This window comes from Sinocyclocheilus anshuiensis, unplaced genomic scaffold (genome assembly GCF_001515605.1).
Source record: "Sinocyclocheilus anshuiensis isolate Anshui unplaced genomic scaffold, SAMN03320099.WGS_v1.1 scaffold1236, whole genome shotgun sequence".
NCBI classification, from domain to species: Eukaryota; Metazoa; Chordata; class Actinopteri; order Cypriniformes; family Cyprinidae; genus Sinocyclocheilus; species Sinocyclocheilus anshuiensis.
In genome coordinates, this window is record NW_015546096.1 from 299,901 (window position 1) to 315,348 (window position 15,448).

Consider the following 15,448-nt stretch of genomic DNA (forward strand, 5'->3'; position numbering starts at 1 on the left):
GAGTGGTGCAGGTGTCGCTCATTATCAATTACTCCACTGGCCTCGCTCCGTTCCCACGGCTCTCTGCCCCGCCCCCGCCCCCACTTGTCACACTTTGCAAATCTTTTTATGCTCAAACAGCAACATTACAGATTAACTAAAGTTGAAAGAGTGAAAAAGCATAATATAACCCCTTTAAAAGATGCTAAAAATTGCCGAATACATTTTTAAATGGCTAAATTTGTTGCTATGTGCTTTGGAAAACAAGTTGCTAGGGTGGTCTGAGAAGTTGCTAAATCTAGCATCAAAATTGCTATATCGGCAACACTGCAGGCTACTCAGGCATTTCAGCATTTCCTGTTAAATGTCACAAACCACTCCCCTTTCCTGCGGCCCGCAGCTAAAGCAAGCATGAGGCTGCCTCCGCTTGCAGCACAAGCCCTTACATCCCAGTCTTTCCCGCTGCTACTTCTAAACCTTTTCCTTTTCAGCGGCCTCCAACTCCCATAGCAGACACTAGCGTGAGGCTGCCCCCGCTTGTAACACAGGCCCACACATCTTAGTCTTTTCCTCCCATTATTAATAACCTCTTTTCCTGCTCAGTGGCCTCCAGCTCCCATAGCAGACACTATCCCAGAGGCTGATTTAAGCATGAGGCTGCCTCCGTTGACAATCGCGGTCCCTGCTCCTCTCCCTCACTGCCCTACTTCATTCATTCATTCAAAAAAAGGCCTTCAAGAGCTACATTCGGTTGGACTGCTTCCATATCAAAGAAGCTCACCGAACCCTCATCTGCTGACCCCTTTAACGCCAGTCCATCCCTGTTCACTCGAACTCCAGACCCACCATAGGTACATTTTCAGACGTTTAATGAGGCTCAGAGGTAGCATGAGTGCAATTAAATTCATAAATTCATGTGAAGATTAATGTTTTAAATATAACATTTTGAATACAGAAATATGATTTAAATAACTGAAATTATACGCAAAAAATTAAACTAAATCCGCCAGCAGGTGGCGGCAAGTCACTGATTTTATCACTGAATCATTCATTCAATTGATTCGTTCGAACGGCTGAATAATTCAGGAATGAAGCAAGTGACTGTCTTTATGAACTGACGGAAATCCGTTGTAGCGACGGAACTTTAATCGCTGTTGTCTGTATTACCCCACTGCCGCAGCAGTGACTGCTCCTGCAGGAGCCTCATCTGTATTTCCCCACTGACGCAGCAGTGACTGCTTCCGCAGGAGCCTTATCTGTATTTCCTGACTGCCGCAGCAGTGACTGCTCCCACAGGAGCCTCATCTGTATTTCACACTGCCGCAGCAGTGTCTGCTCCCGCAGGAGACTTTACCTCTCTTTCCCACTGCCGCAGCAGTGTCTGCACTCGCAGGAGCCTTTGTCTGTATTTCCCCACTGCCGCAGCAGTGACTGCTCCCGCAGGAGCCTTATCTGTATTTCCTGACTGCCGCAGCAGTGACTGCTCCCACAGGAGCCTCATCTGTATTTCACACTGCCGCAGCAGTGTCTGCTCCCGCAGGAGCCTTTATCTCTCTTTCTCACTGCTGCAGCAGTGTCTACTCCCGCAGGAGCCTTATCTGTATTTCCCCACTGCCGCAGCAGTGACTGCTGCCACAGGAGCCTTTATCTCTCTTTTCCACTGCCTCAGCAGTGACTGCCCCCGCAGGAGCCTTTATCTCTTTCCCACTGCCGCAGCAGTGTCTGCTCCCGCAGGAGCCACTAGCTCTCTCTTCTAAGGCCACAGCAGTGCCGCTACTACAGGTGCATCTCAATAAATTAGAATGTCATGGAAAAGTTCATTTATTTCAGTAATTCAACTCAAATTGTGAAACTCGTATATTAAATCAATTCAATGCACACAGACTGAAGTAGTTTAAGTCTTTGGTTCTTTTAATTGTGATGATTTTGGCTCACATTTAACAAAAACCCACCAATTCAATCTCAACAAATTAGAATACTTCATAAGACCAATAAAAAAAACATTTTTAGTGAATTGTTGGCCTTCTGGAAAGTATGTTCATTTACTGTACATGTACTCAATACTTGGTAGATGTGAGCCAAAATCATCACAATTAAAAGAACCAAAGACTTTTAAAAAACTAAAAAACTACGTCAGTCTGTGTGCATTGAATTTATTTAATACACGAGTTTCACAATTTGAGTTGAATTACTGAAATAAATGAACTTTTCCACGACATTCTAATTTATTGAGATGCACCTGTACAAGCAACGCCTAGCATCCCATCAGCACGCCAAATACACATACTATTCTTCTTACTTTATTATCTGCAAGGCGAACTCGTGAAGTGAAGTTTTATTAACAAATTTCGGGAGGAGCACGCGCAGATAATCAACCCGGCCAATTCACTATCAGTAATTACATCATCTATCCAACCACCACAAGAGAGAACCACTATAAATAATCATTGCAGCCTTACCTTTATTCTCTCTAGTCTTCCAGCATCCCTCCACCACCCCGACTCCTCACCGTCGACCCATTTCTACCGGGGGGAGTGCTCTGCATTCGGAGCCCTCTCCTCGGACAGCACGCCAAATACGCATACTATTCTTCTTGCTTTATTATCTGCAAGGCGAACTCGTGACTCTCTGATTCTCCTCCGTGGCCATGGAAAAATAAATATTTACAATGACAACAATTATACTTCGTCATTAAAACGTTTCCAACAAAGAAATGGATCGACTTCTATCATCTTGTTGAACAAACACTTTATTTGGATAATCTACCATATGTTGGCTGAAGCAGCAGCGCGCATCCAGCGGGCGACACTGTTTTCACGCTAATCAGATCAGCATTGTAAACCAAATTCTACAAAACTTAAGATAAAAAAATCTAATTATCATGTGAACCGATAAACTAGCTTCTCTTCCCTGCAAACAACCCAATGAAGAATGTGAATATTTAACTTCAAGGTAAAAACAAAACAACAGATAAGCAGATATCCGTATTAATTTCAGCATTTGTAGCAGAGGGTGATCCTCTCAAAATGGCAGTGGCGCCCCAGCATGCAACGTGGCGTGACGTAGATTCACATTCTCTACTGAAAATATCATTGACGACCCGCAAAACAATTAGATTTTGTAATTTTATTTAATGTGTTTTTAGTTAACAATGGCCTGATTTATTCGAATAATCATTAATCATTCCGCCTTTTCAGGAAAAAAAAAGTAAGTGCTCTCATCATGTTATAGGTTGTCAGTCATTTAATTTCTAAAGAATGCAGTCAGTCAGAAAGCGGGTACTAGATAATGTTTCTAAAGCACTTATTTTCACGTTTGTATCTGTATGTGAACTTAACTCATTTTTACATTGAACTCACCAAGATCGCTTGTCATTACCGACTAGCCTATATCAAATGCTTCTGATTGGCTATTGTATTCATGCGCTTAGGTTGCAATGCTCAATTTTTCAAAAAACACATAAATCTAAATGGAATCATGTTATGGACACTTTTCGACTTTTAATTGACCTGGACAATTACCAATAATCTATTAATTATGATCTCGTGGAAATGCTTACAGCTCCATACAGCTAAGTGGCTTAATCTACTGGAAAGACAATGATCCAGAGGTCAACGGCAGGCCTTGTTCCACTATACACCTATACACCTATGTTTATACACCTAAACAGTTTTGCTTGTTGAATTCACAATTGTGTTTGATAGTGATAGATAGTCTTTAATTTATTAAACAACTCTCAGAGTTTGATTGTGTGACTCTTGGGAGACGCCGTAGACAATGGCATCACTGAGGTTCTTCACAAGCTGTGTGTCTTGCAGTGTTTGGGATATGGCATTCTGGAAGTACCTCCACTACAGGATATTGCAGGTGCATGTATCATCTTCAGCAATCTAGTCTGCATTCATTTTTTATTGTTGAGCTCATGAATCAAATCATACGTGGTGAGTGTAATGTGGTATTCACATTGGATGGCTCACCTTCGACTCATTTTGAGTCACAGTTTCACTGATGTTTTTGTCTTCCACTTTCTGATGAATGGCCACCTGTGTGTCACTGTCATGCTTGCTGGTGGTCAAGGTTGATGTGCAGCTTTCCTTGGAAATTACTTGGTTCATTTTCCTTATTCCAGTGAATACTATAGCTCTAGGAGATTATCAAGGTTGATATCGTGAGATTGTTGAATAGAGGATTACAGTATTAATGATCTTTATCTGTTCAAGTCAACTTGGTGTTTCAAGACTGAGGGGGGTGTGCTTTACTACTTCACTGATAATGTTCACTGCTGTCAGTCAAATATGACTGTTAACTACGGTACAAACACAAACCTTTAGTTATCTTAAGTTACGGGCAGGCTTCTGCAGGAACCTGCCTTACAAGATGAATTCAATGACCATATACTTGCTTGGGTTATAGTAACACAAATGGACTATTGTACAAGATTTATTTATGTATTTATTTATACAAATGTACAATTTCACAGTTTAAACATTTGATACAAAATTAGGATGAATTTGGAACAATTAGAGCATTTTTGACATCATATCAATATCAATAAGTGGCCCAACTTGAATTCAACATGGAAATACTCTAACAAAGAGTTATTTATTATATACTGCTGTACACGGTAAAAAAAAATGTTTTTTTAAGTTTTAAATAAAACATGTTTTATAAGAAAATACTACTTCAGTCTTTTCATGTTTAAATCAGTGTTACAAAATGTTCATTCATTTTCATTTTTTTCAATTTTTCATTTATTTTTTTTTTGAATACCACATTCTCAGAACACAAATGGTGCAAATTAAATATTCAAGAATGAAAATACCTAATTCTATCAATGAATTAGACATGCCCAAATTAAGATCTGCTACACATGGGCCATCAAACAAAAGGCTTTTTGACAAAACACAAAAAGTGCAAAACACAAAATAAGATCTTTTCATGAAACGTTCATCTTTTTTGTCCATATATGAAAGTAAACAGGATCAAAAACAATATCACAATGAAAAAAATAAAACAAAACACCGAGACATTTTTCAGACATTTTCTGTTGTGTTTCATAGAAGAAATAAAGACATATATATGGGTTTGTATTGACATTAGGGTGAGTAAATGCTGACAGAATTTTCACTTTTGGGAAAACTATCCCTTTAATAACTTCTTATTTTTAGGCAAGTTGAGTCAAGTGAGCAGGGTGTGGATACCACACTAGGATCCATCAATATTACATCAGTAAGTTAAAGAAAGTAAGTTGGTTTACTATTAGAGAACTGTGGCTTGGCATGTGAATGTAGAGCATTGTCAAAACAATAATGCTTGTAGCATGAGTGATAATTCTATGAATAAAGCGACACCCTGTTTCTTGGAGGTAATGCAGTGCGTCATTTGTACTATACTGTGTGATATCATGATGACCCACCCAAACATCACCATTCCAGTCACCATACATACTCACCAGGCCTAGTCAGCACAGGAAGTGATGATTAACAGGAACGGCTTTGATGTTCTGATTAGGAATTGAACAAGAATGGAAATATGTTCTTTAACTGCATATCTGTGCACACTGTAGTGGTGGGTTGTGGGTGTTTTACAGAGTTCTTGTTGAAAGTATCTGTTGTAAAAACTTACACAAACGGGATATAAATTCAAGAAAATTTGATTTTAATATTTTTTTCCAAAAAAAAGCACTTTTTTTCCAAAGTGTATGAATACTCTTTACTCCTGATTCCTTCATTATGTAATCAGCAGTAAAATAAACTCAAATACTAAAAGAGTCATGACATACATCAAAGTGAAACAGCAAAAAAGCTGATAGGAAAATAAAACTGAAGATCACTGGCATTTGAAAAATCATTGACTAAACTGGCAAGATCATTGGAATTTGAAAAATCATTGGCTAAAATATCAAGATGATTGGCAAAATCGGCAAGATCATTGGCATTTGAAAAATCATTGACTAAACTGTCAAGATCATTGGAATTTGAAAAAACTTTGAGTAACTTTAAGTAACACACGATATGTGCGTAAACACATCACATAGTAGTATAGTGTCTTTTAAACCAAAGTGGTTCATACATTCGGGTCAGTGCTGTGGTTCATTTAGGTCTCCACATACCTATTCCACAAGACTACTGGTTCTATCAGCTATCACTTTAAGGGTGTTGAAGTCTCACTTCTCATGTTTGTTTCTCTGTCTGAGTATTGTACTTTTACTGCAGTCCAGGGGCCTCATTTATAAAACGTGCGTACGCACAGATTTGATCGTAGAGTGTGTGTACGCAAAAATCCACGGCAACATTCATATTTATAAAAACGGTCTTTGACGTAGAAAATAGCTTAGCGCCACGTCAGGGTCTGAACAGACGTACGCACTTTTGTTTGCCCGAGTGCTGCAGGTTTTTGGAAATATAAGCCATTCTTACCGCTTGTAAAAGATTTGGACATTGTCAGGTGCTCTTTTATAAGTCAAGGACATTAATTAGACATTGTTTACAGGGCGGAGATCTGAAACTGTTCAGCTGCGCACAATTTCAAGATCATTGCAATTTATAGATTTCACATCTAAAAGAGAGGCGTACGCACGTTTTCTCTAGAACTGCTAAACGGTAATTCAGCATAGCAGGTCATAGGGAGCATCACTTGAAAATGGGGCTGAGGATAGTGGGCATGGTCTCGTTGACCTTCTCCTTGTATAAAGTATAGAGGGCATCCTTTTTGTTGATCTTTTTTATGCAACTGTAGGAATAGAAGTAGTGAGTTTTAGAGTCAATGTAAAATCAATGAAGAATTAACCTATCAAAGAATCTGTAAGTGTTTGTTTATTTATTAATAAATCTTTTGGCCATATACTTACATCTTCTTTAATATCCATAATGAAAGACAGAGGATGATGACTCCAGCAATGCCAATGACCATCAGGCCCACCAGACCGAGATATGTCCATTTTGGGATGTATTGAGTTTCCTTATCTTCTGATGGTGACAGGAGGAAAAAGACATGAATGATCAAACTAACATTAGAAGTTTAAAATGGAAAGGACTATTTACAATCTAAGGACCATTTCTGAGAACTGGTCCCACGACTGAGCCTGGTTTCTCCCAAGGTTTTTTCTCCATTCTGTCACCGATGGAATTTTGGTTCCTTGCTGCTATCGCCTTTGGCTTGCTTAGTTGGGGACACTTAATTACCAGCAATATCGTCGACTTGATTGCACAGACACTATTTAATCTGAACTGAGCTGATGATGACATCACTGAATTCAATGATGAACTGCCTTTAACTGAAAATTGAGTGTTTACTATTGTCATTTTGCATTATTGACACAATATTTTCCTAATTAATGCTGTACAGTTGCTTTGACACAATCTGTATTGTTAAAAGCGCTATATAAATAAAGGTGACTTGACTTGACTTGATGTTCTAACATCTTTGGATGTGTTAACCATAAATATTTTCAAAAGCTGAAAAGAGCACATTAAATACAACAACTATCTTTAAATCTTCATAAACACGTATCACTTATAAAAGTTTCACAAGATCAGAATGACAGAACACTCTTTAATCAATAGGTCTAACCTGTACACTTTGTTTGGCTCCAGTCACTCCAAAATCCTCCATCAGCGCAGTACATGTTCACCTTTGACCTGATTCGAAAGCAGGTTTTCTGACTTTCCGCCTCTCTCGGGACGCCATAAGATGTGTCCTCTAAATTCTGAAGAACCATCTTTTCCTGAAGGGGAAAAAAAAGACCTCATGGATGCTTTTGACAGACTGGATTCTTGGCTCTTTTTTGGTGTTTGTATTGGCACATTAGCTAAATCAAATCTTGGTTTGACAATGCATGCCAAGATTCAGAATGAAATGCAAATGAATGGCAGTTGTTCATGTCAACAAGTGTTGTTTACAAATTACTAGATGTTACAAAGCTATAAAAAGACTTTTAGACAAGAGCGTCTTGTCATCAGTGTTTCTCAGTCCCTCTCCTGAAGGCATTTCGGATGTTTCCCTTATCTAATATGTCAGATTCTTATCAGCCCATTAGTACTCTATAATCTGAACTGCATGTTTCAAATGTGAGACACCTAAAATATGCAGCAACAACCACAAAAACATGAAAAGTAGAGCTGAGGATAATGTTTATTTTTACTGTGATTTTTATTTCTACTGCACTGGATAGAAGAAAAACAGAACTATTAAAATACCTGCTTTTCTTTGCCATTTTCCATCGTAGTGCTGCTCTCCACCTCATATTCCAAGCAGTGTTCTGGCACCTGACCACTAGGTGGTGACCAATCTAACTTCAGCTCTCCATCAATCTCTGAGATATGCACAGAGGAGACCACTGCTGGTTTTACTGCAAGAGAAAGAAAGTGAGAAGAAAATGAGGAATATGTTTTTTTTACTACCGAGTCAGACCATATGTCCCTAGTTAGCTGATTTTGCAGTTTCTAGACTCATTGTGAAGTTTGTTCTGTCAGGTATAAAGCAGTCTGTAGTTACCATGGTTTTGGACCTCAATAGAGAAGTAGGCCATTTTCAGACTTCCCGCTGGAGAGGATCCATTTACACATAAATTAAATTTAGAGAACTCCAAGAGTGATTCTCGAGGAAACCGGCATCCCCTTCGACCCTCAGATAATATGATGTATTCTGGACATTCCTTTGTTTCATCCATTTCCCTGTGCCTGGAAGAACAGATATACATTTACTCATCAAGTTGAGTCTTTAAGTGTGCTTATTTTATTATTCAAAACGTGGGATATCAACATAAAACTGATTTGTTTGTTTCTATGTGCATCATTAGATATCATTAGAAAGAAAATTACGCATGCTATTGACCTTAGAGATTCAGAGTATGAACAGATGTTTCGGTTTTAAATCGTATTTTAACATCAAATTGAAGATTCTGTTGACCTGCTACATAAATTTACAGAAAGAACTAGACACTTTTGCTTATTCCAGCTAAGCAGTCCTGACTCTTGACCTGTAGTGCAGTGGAATGCAGTGATCAGATCCTAGTGTTTCAACCATGACCACCAACCAAACTGGCTTATGTTAAACTTTGCCAAAAACAAATGTGTGTACTGTATACTCTAGTAAGCATAGCGTTTCTTTTTCCATGGAACAGATAAAACAGTGGAAGCGTTGGCATTTGAACACTGAACTCTATAAGGTTGCTCAGTACATTCAAGTAAAATGACTTGTGCTTCAACCTGTCCTCTGCTCCCCCTGAGGCACAGACAGTGAAAAAGCCCTTGATGCATCTGTAAAAAGCATTTGGAATGCTTTAATGGTGTTTGTAATCAGCATTTCACATGGAAGTGCTCACCAGTAATAGAGGTAGTGCTGTGAATTTGGAGGTTGGACGGGTCCTGACTCCCAGGTGCATTCCATGTACTCCTTCCCATAGTAGACACAGTGAAAATCTCTTATTCGTGATCCCGCCACACCTAAGACAGGTGATAACATGCTTATTTTAACAGGTGATAACAATTATTACATTAAATGACAATAATTCTCAAGCTCAATCAATTAAATTTGCAGTTATTATCAAATTTAAAGTAATGTAATCCAACAGACAGTTAGGCCTATAATGAGATTCAGCTGATCATTTCATAGAAAGACTCAATCTAACTCATGCAACAGTTGGTCCACTCCTCAAAAGCACTTTCCTTGAAAACAGGACATTAATATTATGAAAATGTTTGTGTAATAGATTCCAGATGGGTGTGTAACTAGCATGTTCCTATATTTTATGTTCCTTTTAGTATTTCGCTTATGCAATACACTTTAGATTGAAAAGGCATGTAATTATTTATGTTTAAATAATAAATTTATACGTCTAAATGTCCAGAGAAATGGCCCTTTGCAGGAAGTTTGATTGACAAGCAACCTGACCAATCATAACGCAGAATCTGCCATTTTTGTCTGACAAACCAGACCAAAATCACTACAAGGCAAGCCTGCAACCTATAGCCAAAAAAGCATAATGGCTAATGCTAACACTTACGCTTTGGCATTATGTGGGAAAGGAGACCAGAGGCCATTTTGTGTGAATGGATATCAATGGAGGAGAGGCTTCACTACGCTGAAAAAACAGCTTTTTAGAGGAAACGGCTTATAATTTAATGAATTGACAGCCTATCTGCCTTCAGCTTACGGCACTTCCCATTCATTCCTATGGTATCCATAAATGGTGATTGAGTGTCGTAAAATTCTGACTGAAATTCAATGACGGCAAGGCTGTAATGTGATTGGTTATTAAGTTACACGTGACACTTTCTTCAATAGTAAGTAATAGGTTAAAGTAGATTAATGTTGGTGGACTTGAACTTGAAATTGAAAAATAGTGTGTATTGACATATTTACACGGTTGAAACAAGATACATTTTGATGGTCATACATATTTATTTCATGCTATAACTTGTAAAGAGGAAGAGACGATCGGTTCACATGCCGCTTGAACTGAGGCACTACATCGATCTGTCATGACTCACGACACATTAAAGAGCCACAAAACGGTACCACCTGACCACCTCAGATTCATTATGCGCTATATTTAGGCATTGATAGTGCAATAGTTCTGAATACAAGGGTATGAACAGCTCCAAGTAGAATGTCACGTGTGGTCATCTAGAAATTACAGTAATTACGACATGAATACAGCATTAAGGTGCATTCAGGCCATATGGTATTACAACTTGTGAATTGGGAATTTTCTGAGAGCTACAACTTGTACCACCTGACGACATCAGATTCATTAGACGCTATAGGCATTGTGCCAAAGTTCCGAGTCTAAGGGTGTGAACATCTCCAAGTATAACAAGCCACATGTTGTCATCTTGAAATTACAGTAATTACGACCTGGCGTGAATGCAGCATTAAGCAAATGCAGCATGTTTGCATGGCCTTGCTGATATTTGTTGAGTCTTCCTGTGCAGTCTGTCTGACGTTTTTTTTCCTAATTTGCTATTTTCATTATCTGGAGCTTACAATCAGATACTCGCAAAAAAAGCACACGTTTTTAGTTACCAACGCGAGTGTGGAAATGCTCTATTTCCCACCAGCCATGAATATTTTTGCCAGCAAAAGTATCAATAGGAATCACAAAGATTAGTATGTGATCTCCAAACACAATGAAATGACCTGCTATTTGTAAAAAAAAAAAGGCTCTATTTATTACTACGTACGGTGAATGTTAGAGTCTTCATAGGTGGTTGTTTTTAACATGTTTTTCAAAAGTAACCATTTTTAGAGGTAAAATGATTGTGATTAACTTACTGAGTGCATGTTTAAATGAAGCAAATAACGTAAGGAATAAATTAGGGCTTCAGTTAGATTCCTTGCAATCACAATACACTATATATGGTTGATCTTTCCTCTTGCTCGCTTCAGTGGGGTGGAATAGGTTTTGAATCTTTACCTGTAGGTTCAGGTGTGTAGACCCACTCTTTCTCCTCCCCTTGGACCTCTGTCCCATTGGTACAGGCACACTTCAGCACAGTGAGTATTCTCACCTTGACTGGTTTCTCAAGATCAAACTGAGCAGCATAAGTCAGCTTGACAGTTCGAACACTCTGTAGAACACAAAAAGAGGGAAATTTTGAGTCATAAATCACTACGTTTGCAAGAATAACGGCATGATATCAGTATACATAAAGCATGAAAAGCTGCTATGTTTTGAAGATGCTTTAGAACAAATATGTCTCTCTGAATACTAAGTACATCACCCGCAGGGAGTTGTTCTCTCTGAGGGGTTGCATTAAATGAAACCCAGATTTTGGCTCTGACTGAGGAGTTTCAGACTGAATCTTGAGGAATTCCATGGAACACTTAACTGTCTTTGGTTTACTAAGAGGTTGTGTAAGACGTTTACTGAACCATGATCTATGAACAGAGACAAATGCATATTTACTGATTTGGCTCTGAACCATCTTTTTTATTTAGATTAAAGCACTAAATGTAACAAGTACAAATGTTCAGAAAGAAACATGTATTTGGCTGATAATGAGTCACAAAAATGGTGAAATACTAGACCAGGTTTATCCAGCAAGATTGAACAAAGCTTTAGTAATGTGGTGTCAGAACAATTTCAGAGAAATGACCACAAAATAAACTTAGAATTCTTCATAGCATAGTTATTTCAAAACATTTCTGAGTGTGGCATGCATTAAGTAAAAACTACACTAACGTATAAATGCTTATGTGCTGAAAGGAAAACAAATGAGACTGTGTGTGGTGTGTTCTGTGAGTTCTCAAGGATCCTTACCCTCCATCGTTCCTCATAGGTGTCATAGTATCTGAGTTGGTATCGTACTGTGCAGCCTGTAAGGTTCTGAAGGCTGGCTGGCTGAGTCCAGTGGATACTGAGGTAACCCAGGAAGCCAGGGTCTGTTATCTCAATATTGGCAGGTGGATCCACTGTGGGAAAAGAACACTGTGTATGAACAACATTGACTGCACTAACAACTCCTGGCTTGAAGACAGACCAAGCACCTGAAACAAGCATCCAATTGGAATTTTAAACTCCATCTAATCCCATGAGTCAAACTGTTGTGAAATCCAGTGAACACAAACTCATGCTAAAGCCTCCCTGTCTGGTCATTGAGTTTATGGTTCTTATTTTCTTTTATTTATTTATTTAGTGATCAGCTATTACCAAGCTTAGTTGAGGATACTTCTCTCCTCTTCTCCACTAGGCAAGTTAGTGACAGAGATTTTGAATTTATGATCCATATTCTTATGAAGTTTTCAGTTATTACTTGGGTTTATGCATAAACATGTCCAGTAGGAAGAACACCACATTAGTTTTTGCATGTTGCATTGTGAAGGGCTCACATACTGTCAATTTTAGGCTTCATAAACTTGCGTGCTTTTACTTAAATGAAAGACACACCGTGACTCTAAACTCATATGTATCCCTCTGATACCGACCAAATAATGAACGTTGATTCAACATCGAAATTTGATTGACGACTGATACTGACCTTTACAACCACAACCAAAAATTGACGTTGAATCAACGTCTGCTTGCTATCTGGGCTACCGTGTAATCTAAAGTTTAGCTAAGGCAATATATCATAATAGGCATACAGGCTAACCTAATGGAGAAACGACAGCTGAATACAGTAAAATTAATAACGTAATCAGAACCGCCACATTGATATGCAAATCAGGCGTTAAGTAATTAAAATGCGCTAATTTGCATACATTTGACAAGGAATTGCAGATAAATAGGATAAACAAAGTAACTAAATATATTCTTGAAACTAGTAGCATAGAAAACATGCACATTGTGGCATCTTTGTTGTTGCCTGTTCTTGTGATAAAATGAAAGAAGACCATGCATGGTCTCTCTATGTGAACTGATTATTTTGTAGACATCTGTTGAAAAATGAAACAATCATGTGAGGGAATTAAAATAAATTGGTAAGTAAGTCAGAGTTGTGTTAATATATTTAACGTTTTGTTTAGAAAAATATTTTTCCTTTTTTCCACTTGAGCCCCTGCCCCTCAAAATGTCTGTGCAGGTTCCTGATAATCATTTTATTATTTCACACTCAGTATTTTAACTTAAGCGCTGGAAGCCATCGCCGGACATGACAGGTTTTCTGGTACGCAAAACAAGTACTTTAAAGGAATTCCTTAACTCATTGCCGTTACTGTGGCAGCCAACAACAGCACAGCTTAACACTCCTTACATATTTATATTTAGTTATATTGAAAAAGTTTAAATTCAGTCGATCTTTTTTACCCCGTTTTAACATGGATTTCTATGGAGACCGGCCGTAGATGTCGGATAGCAGCGGCGGCAGTAGGGATGGGCGTATCGATCCGAAGTATCGATACTCAAACAAAAAATATCGATACTAAGGTGCGTTTTATTTACCTGTGGTTTTGTTTATTTAACAAAAATAATAATAATAATAATGCGTACAATATGCATTGAATTGGACCTATTCTGTAATGTTAATAGAAATCATACACTGTCAGAATAAAAAGGTTGCACTTTATGCATGCAACAGCCATTCACTGGGAGTCCCTAATGGCAGTACAAAATATTGCACTAAATCAAAAGTTCAAATGTTACAAATAAGTTAGAATGTTAAAATGCGTTTTAAACATAAAGTTAAGTGGTTTTCATTACCCATTTTACTCTTAGTAATTTAATAATTTAATACATTTCATAATTTAAAAGTTTAGTGCAGAAGTATCGAATCGGTATCGATATCGACGATACTGCCTTGAAAAATATCGGTATCATATCGAAAACAAAATAAGGGGTATCACCCATCCCTAGGCGGCACATAATGTCCACGTTCTGATTGGTCAGATCGCCTGTCAATCAAGCTCTTTGTGAACGGTCAATTTGCATTATTTAAATGAGGCTACACTTTAAAAGCATGGTTCATTATATGGACCCTTTTATTAAAGAGGGTTATATTTAGCTGTTCTATTTAAGAGTCTATTAGAGCTTATACATAAAAGTCATGTTTGACTCTCTTTGCACTACAGAATGAGCAGAAGTCTGGAATTGTGCCATTTTTAAAAAAATATTTCAGTGGAATCAGCCAGGAAGCTTACCCGCAAGTTCACAGGCCGTGACCTCTGACGTAGAAACAGGCTCATGAGTCAGCAAAAGCAAAGCGAATACAGAAAGCCATGCAGGAAACTTATTCAGCAGCAACATGTTCTTCTGAAGGATTATTATCAGTGTCTAGAGAGGAATAAAGCATTAAACATTCACATCAGTTGTCTCTCTTCACACTTGTTTTTGCTACCTTTAGGGTGATTTAATGTGGCAATGATATGCAATCATGATAAAATAGTACATTGTCACCCACGCTGTTGTTTTTTTACGTATGTGGTTGGAAAATGTGTAACTGCTCACGCATAAGGTGCGGCTCCTTTGTTTCCCTAGATCGGTTTGGTATATATAGCCTGCTTAGTATCATATCAGCTCTTTGGCATCTTGACCTTAAAACAGCTGTTCTGCATCACTGTGTATTTCATTAGTTCTTTGCCTTAAAGAGACAGATCATCCAAAAATAAATATCCTGTCATTATTTACTCAGAACATGAAAGAAGGTATTATGAAAAATGTTGGTTACCGAACAGTTTGGCGTCTATTAACTTCCATTAGATGGAAAGAAAAAGAAATATTTCAAATAAACATCTTTAATGTTTCATGCAAGAAAGAAATTCATACAGGTTTGGAACAACATTAGGGTGAATAAATGATTTGGTGAACGATCCCCTTAACACATTTTCAAATCTGATTTTATACACAAATATATTACAAATAGAAGGGAAATCGAATTATAGATTCAACATAAAAAGGACATGTATAAATCATAAAAAAGCATTAAAAAACAAATGTTGATATTTTGTTAGATTCTAATGATGTTACGTCAACAGAATATATTTTTATTTTTAATATAATATAAAAATACACAAATATTACATTTTCATT

The 15,448-nt window shown here is 37.8% G+C and overlaps 1 protein-coding gene across 1 annotated transcript; it reads right to left on the reverse strand.

Moving 5' to 3' along the window:
* Nucleotides 1–5,656: 5,656 nt before the first annotated feature.
* Nucleotides 5,657–14,953, reverse strand: il13ra2 (interleukin 13 receptor, alpha 2). The gene is made up of 11 exons (XM_016501838.1): nt 14,820–14,953; nt 14,560–14,692; nt 12,245–12,396; nt 11,399–11,552; nt 9,305–9,425; nt 8,476–8,660; nt 8,178–8,329; nt 7,552–7,705; nt 6,830–6,947; nt 6,565–6,711; nt 5,657–6,194 (listed from the first exon to the last, which is right to left on the reverse strand). Exons 2-10 carry the CDS (start codon nt 14,663–14,665, stop codon nt 6,612–6,614), a joined length of 1,242 nt encoding a protein of 413 aa, XP_016357324.1. The 5' UTR covers nt 14,666–14,692; nt 14,820–14,953; the 3' UTR covers nt 5,657–6,194; nt 6,565–6,611.
* Nucleotides 14,954–15,448: the final 495 nt, after the last annotated feature.

Coding starts and splice junctions, on each gene's coding strand:
- il13ra2 (XM_016501838.1), bottom strand. CDS start 14,665: ATGTTGCTGCTGAATAAGTTTCCTGCATGGCTTTCTGTATTCGCTTTG. Junction 9,426..11,398: donor CTACACACCTGAACCTACAG/GTAAAGATTCAA, acceptor CACCTGTCTTAG/GTGTGGCGGGATCACGAATA. Junction 8,330..8,475: donor TATTGAGGTCCAAAACCATG/GTAACTACAGAC, acceptor TTTCTCTTGCAG/TAAAACCAGCAGTGGTCTCC.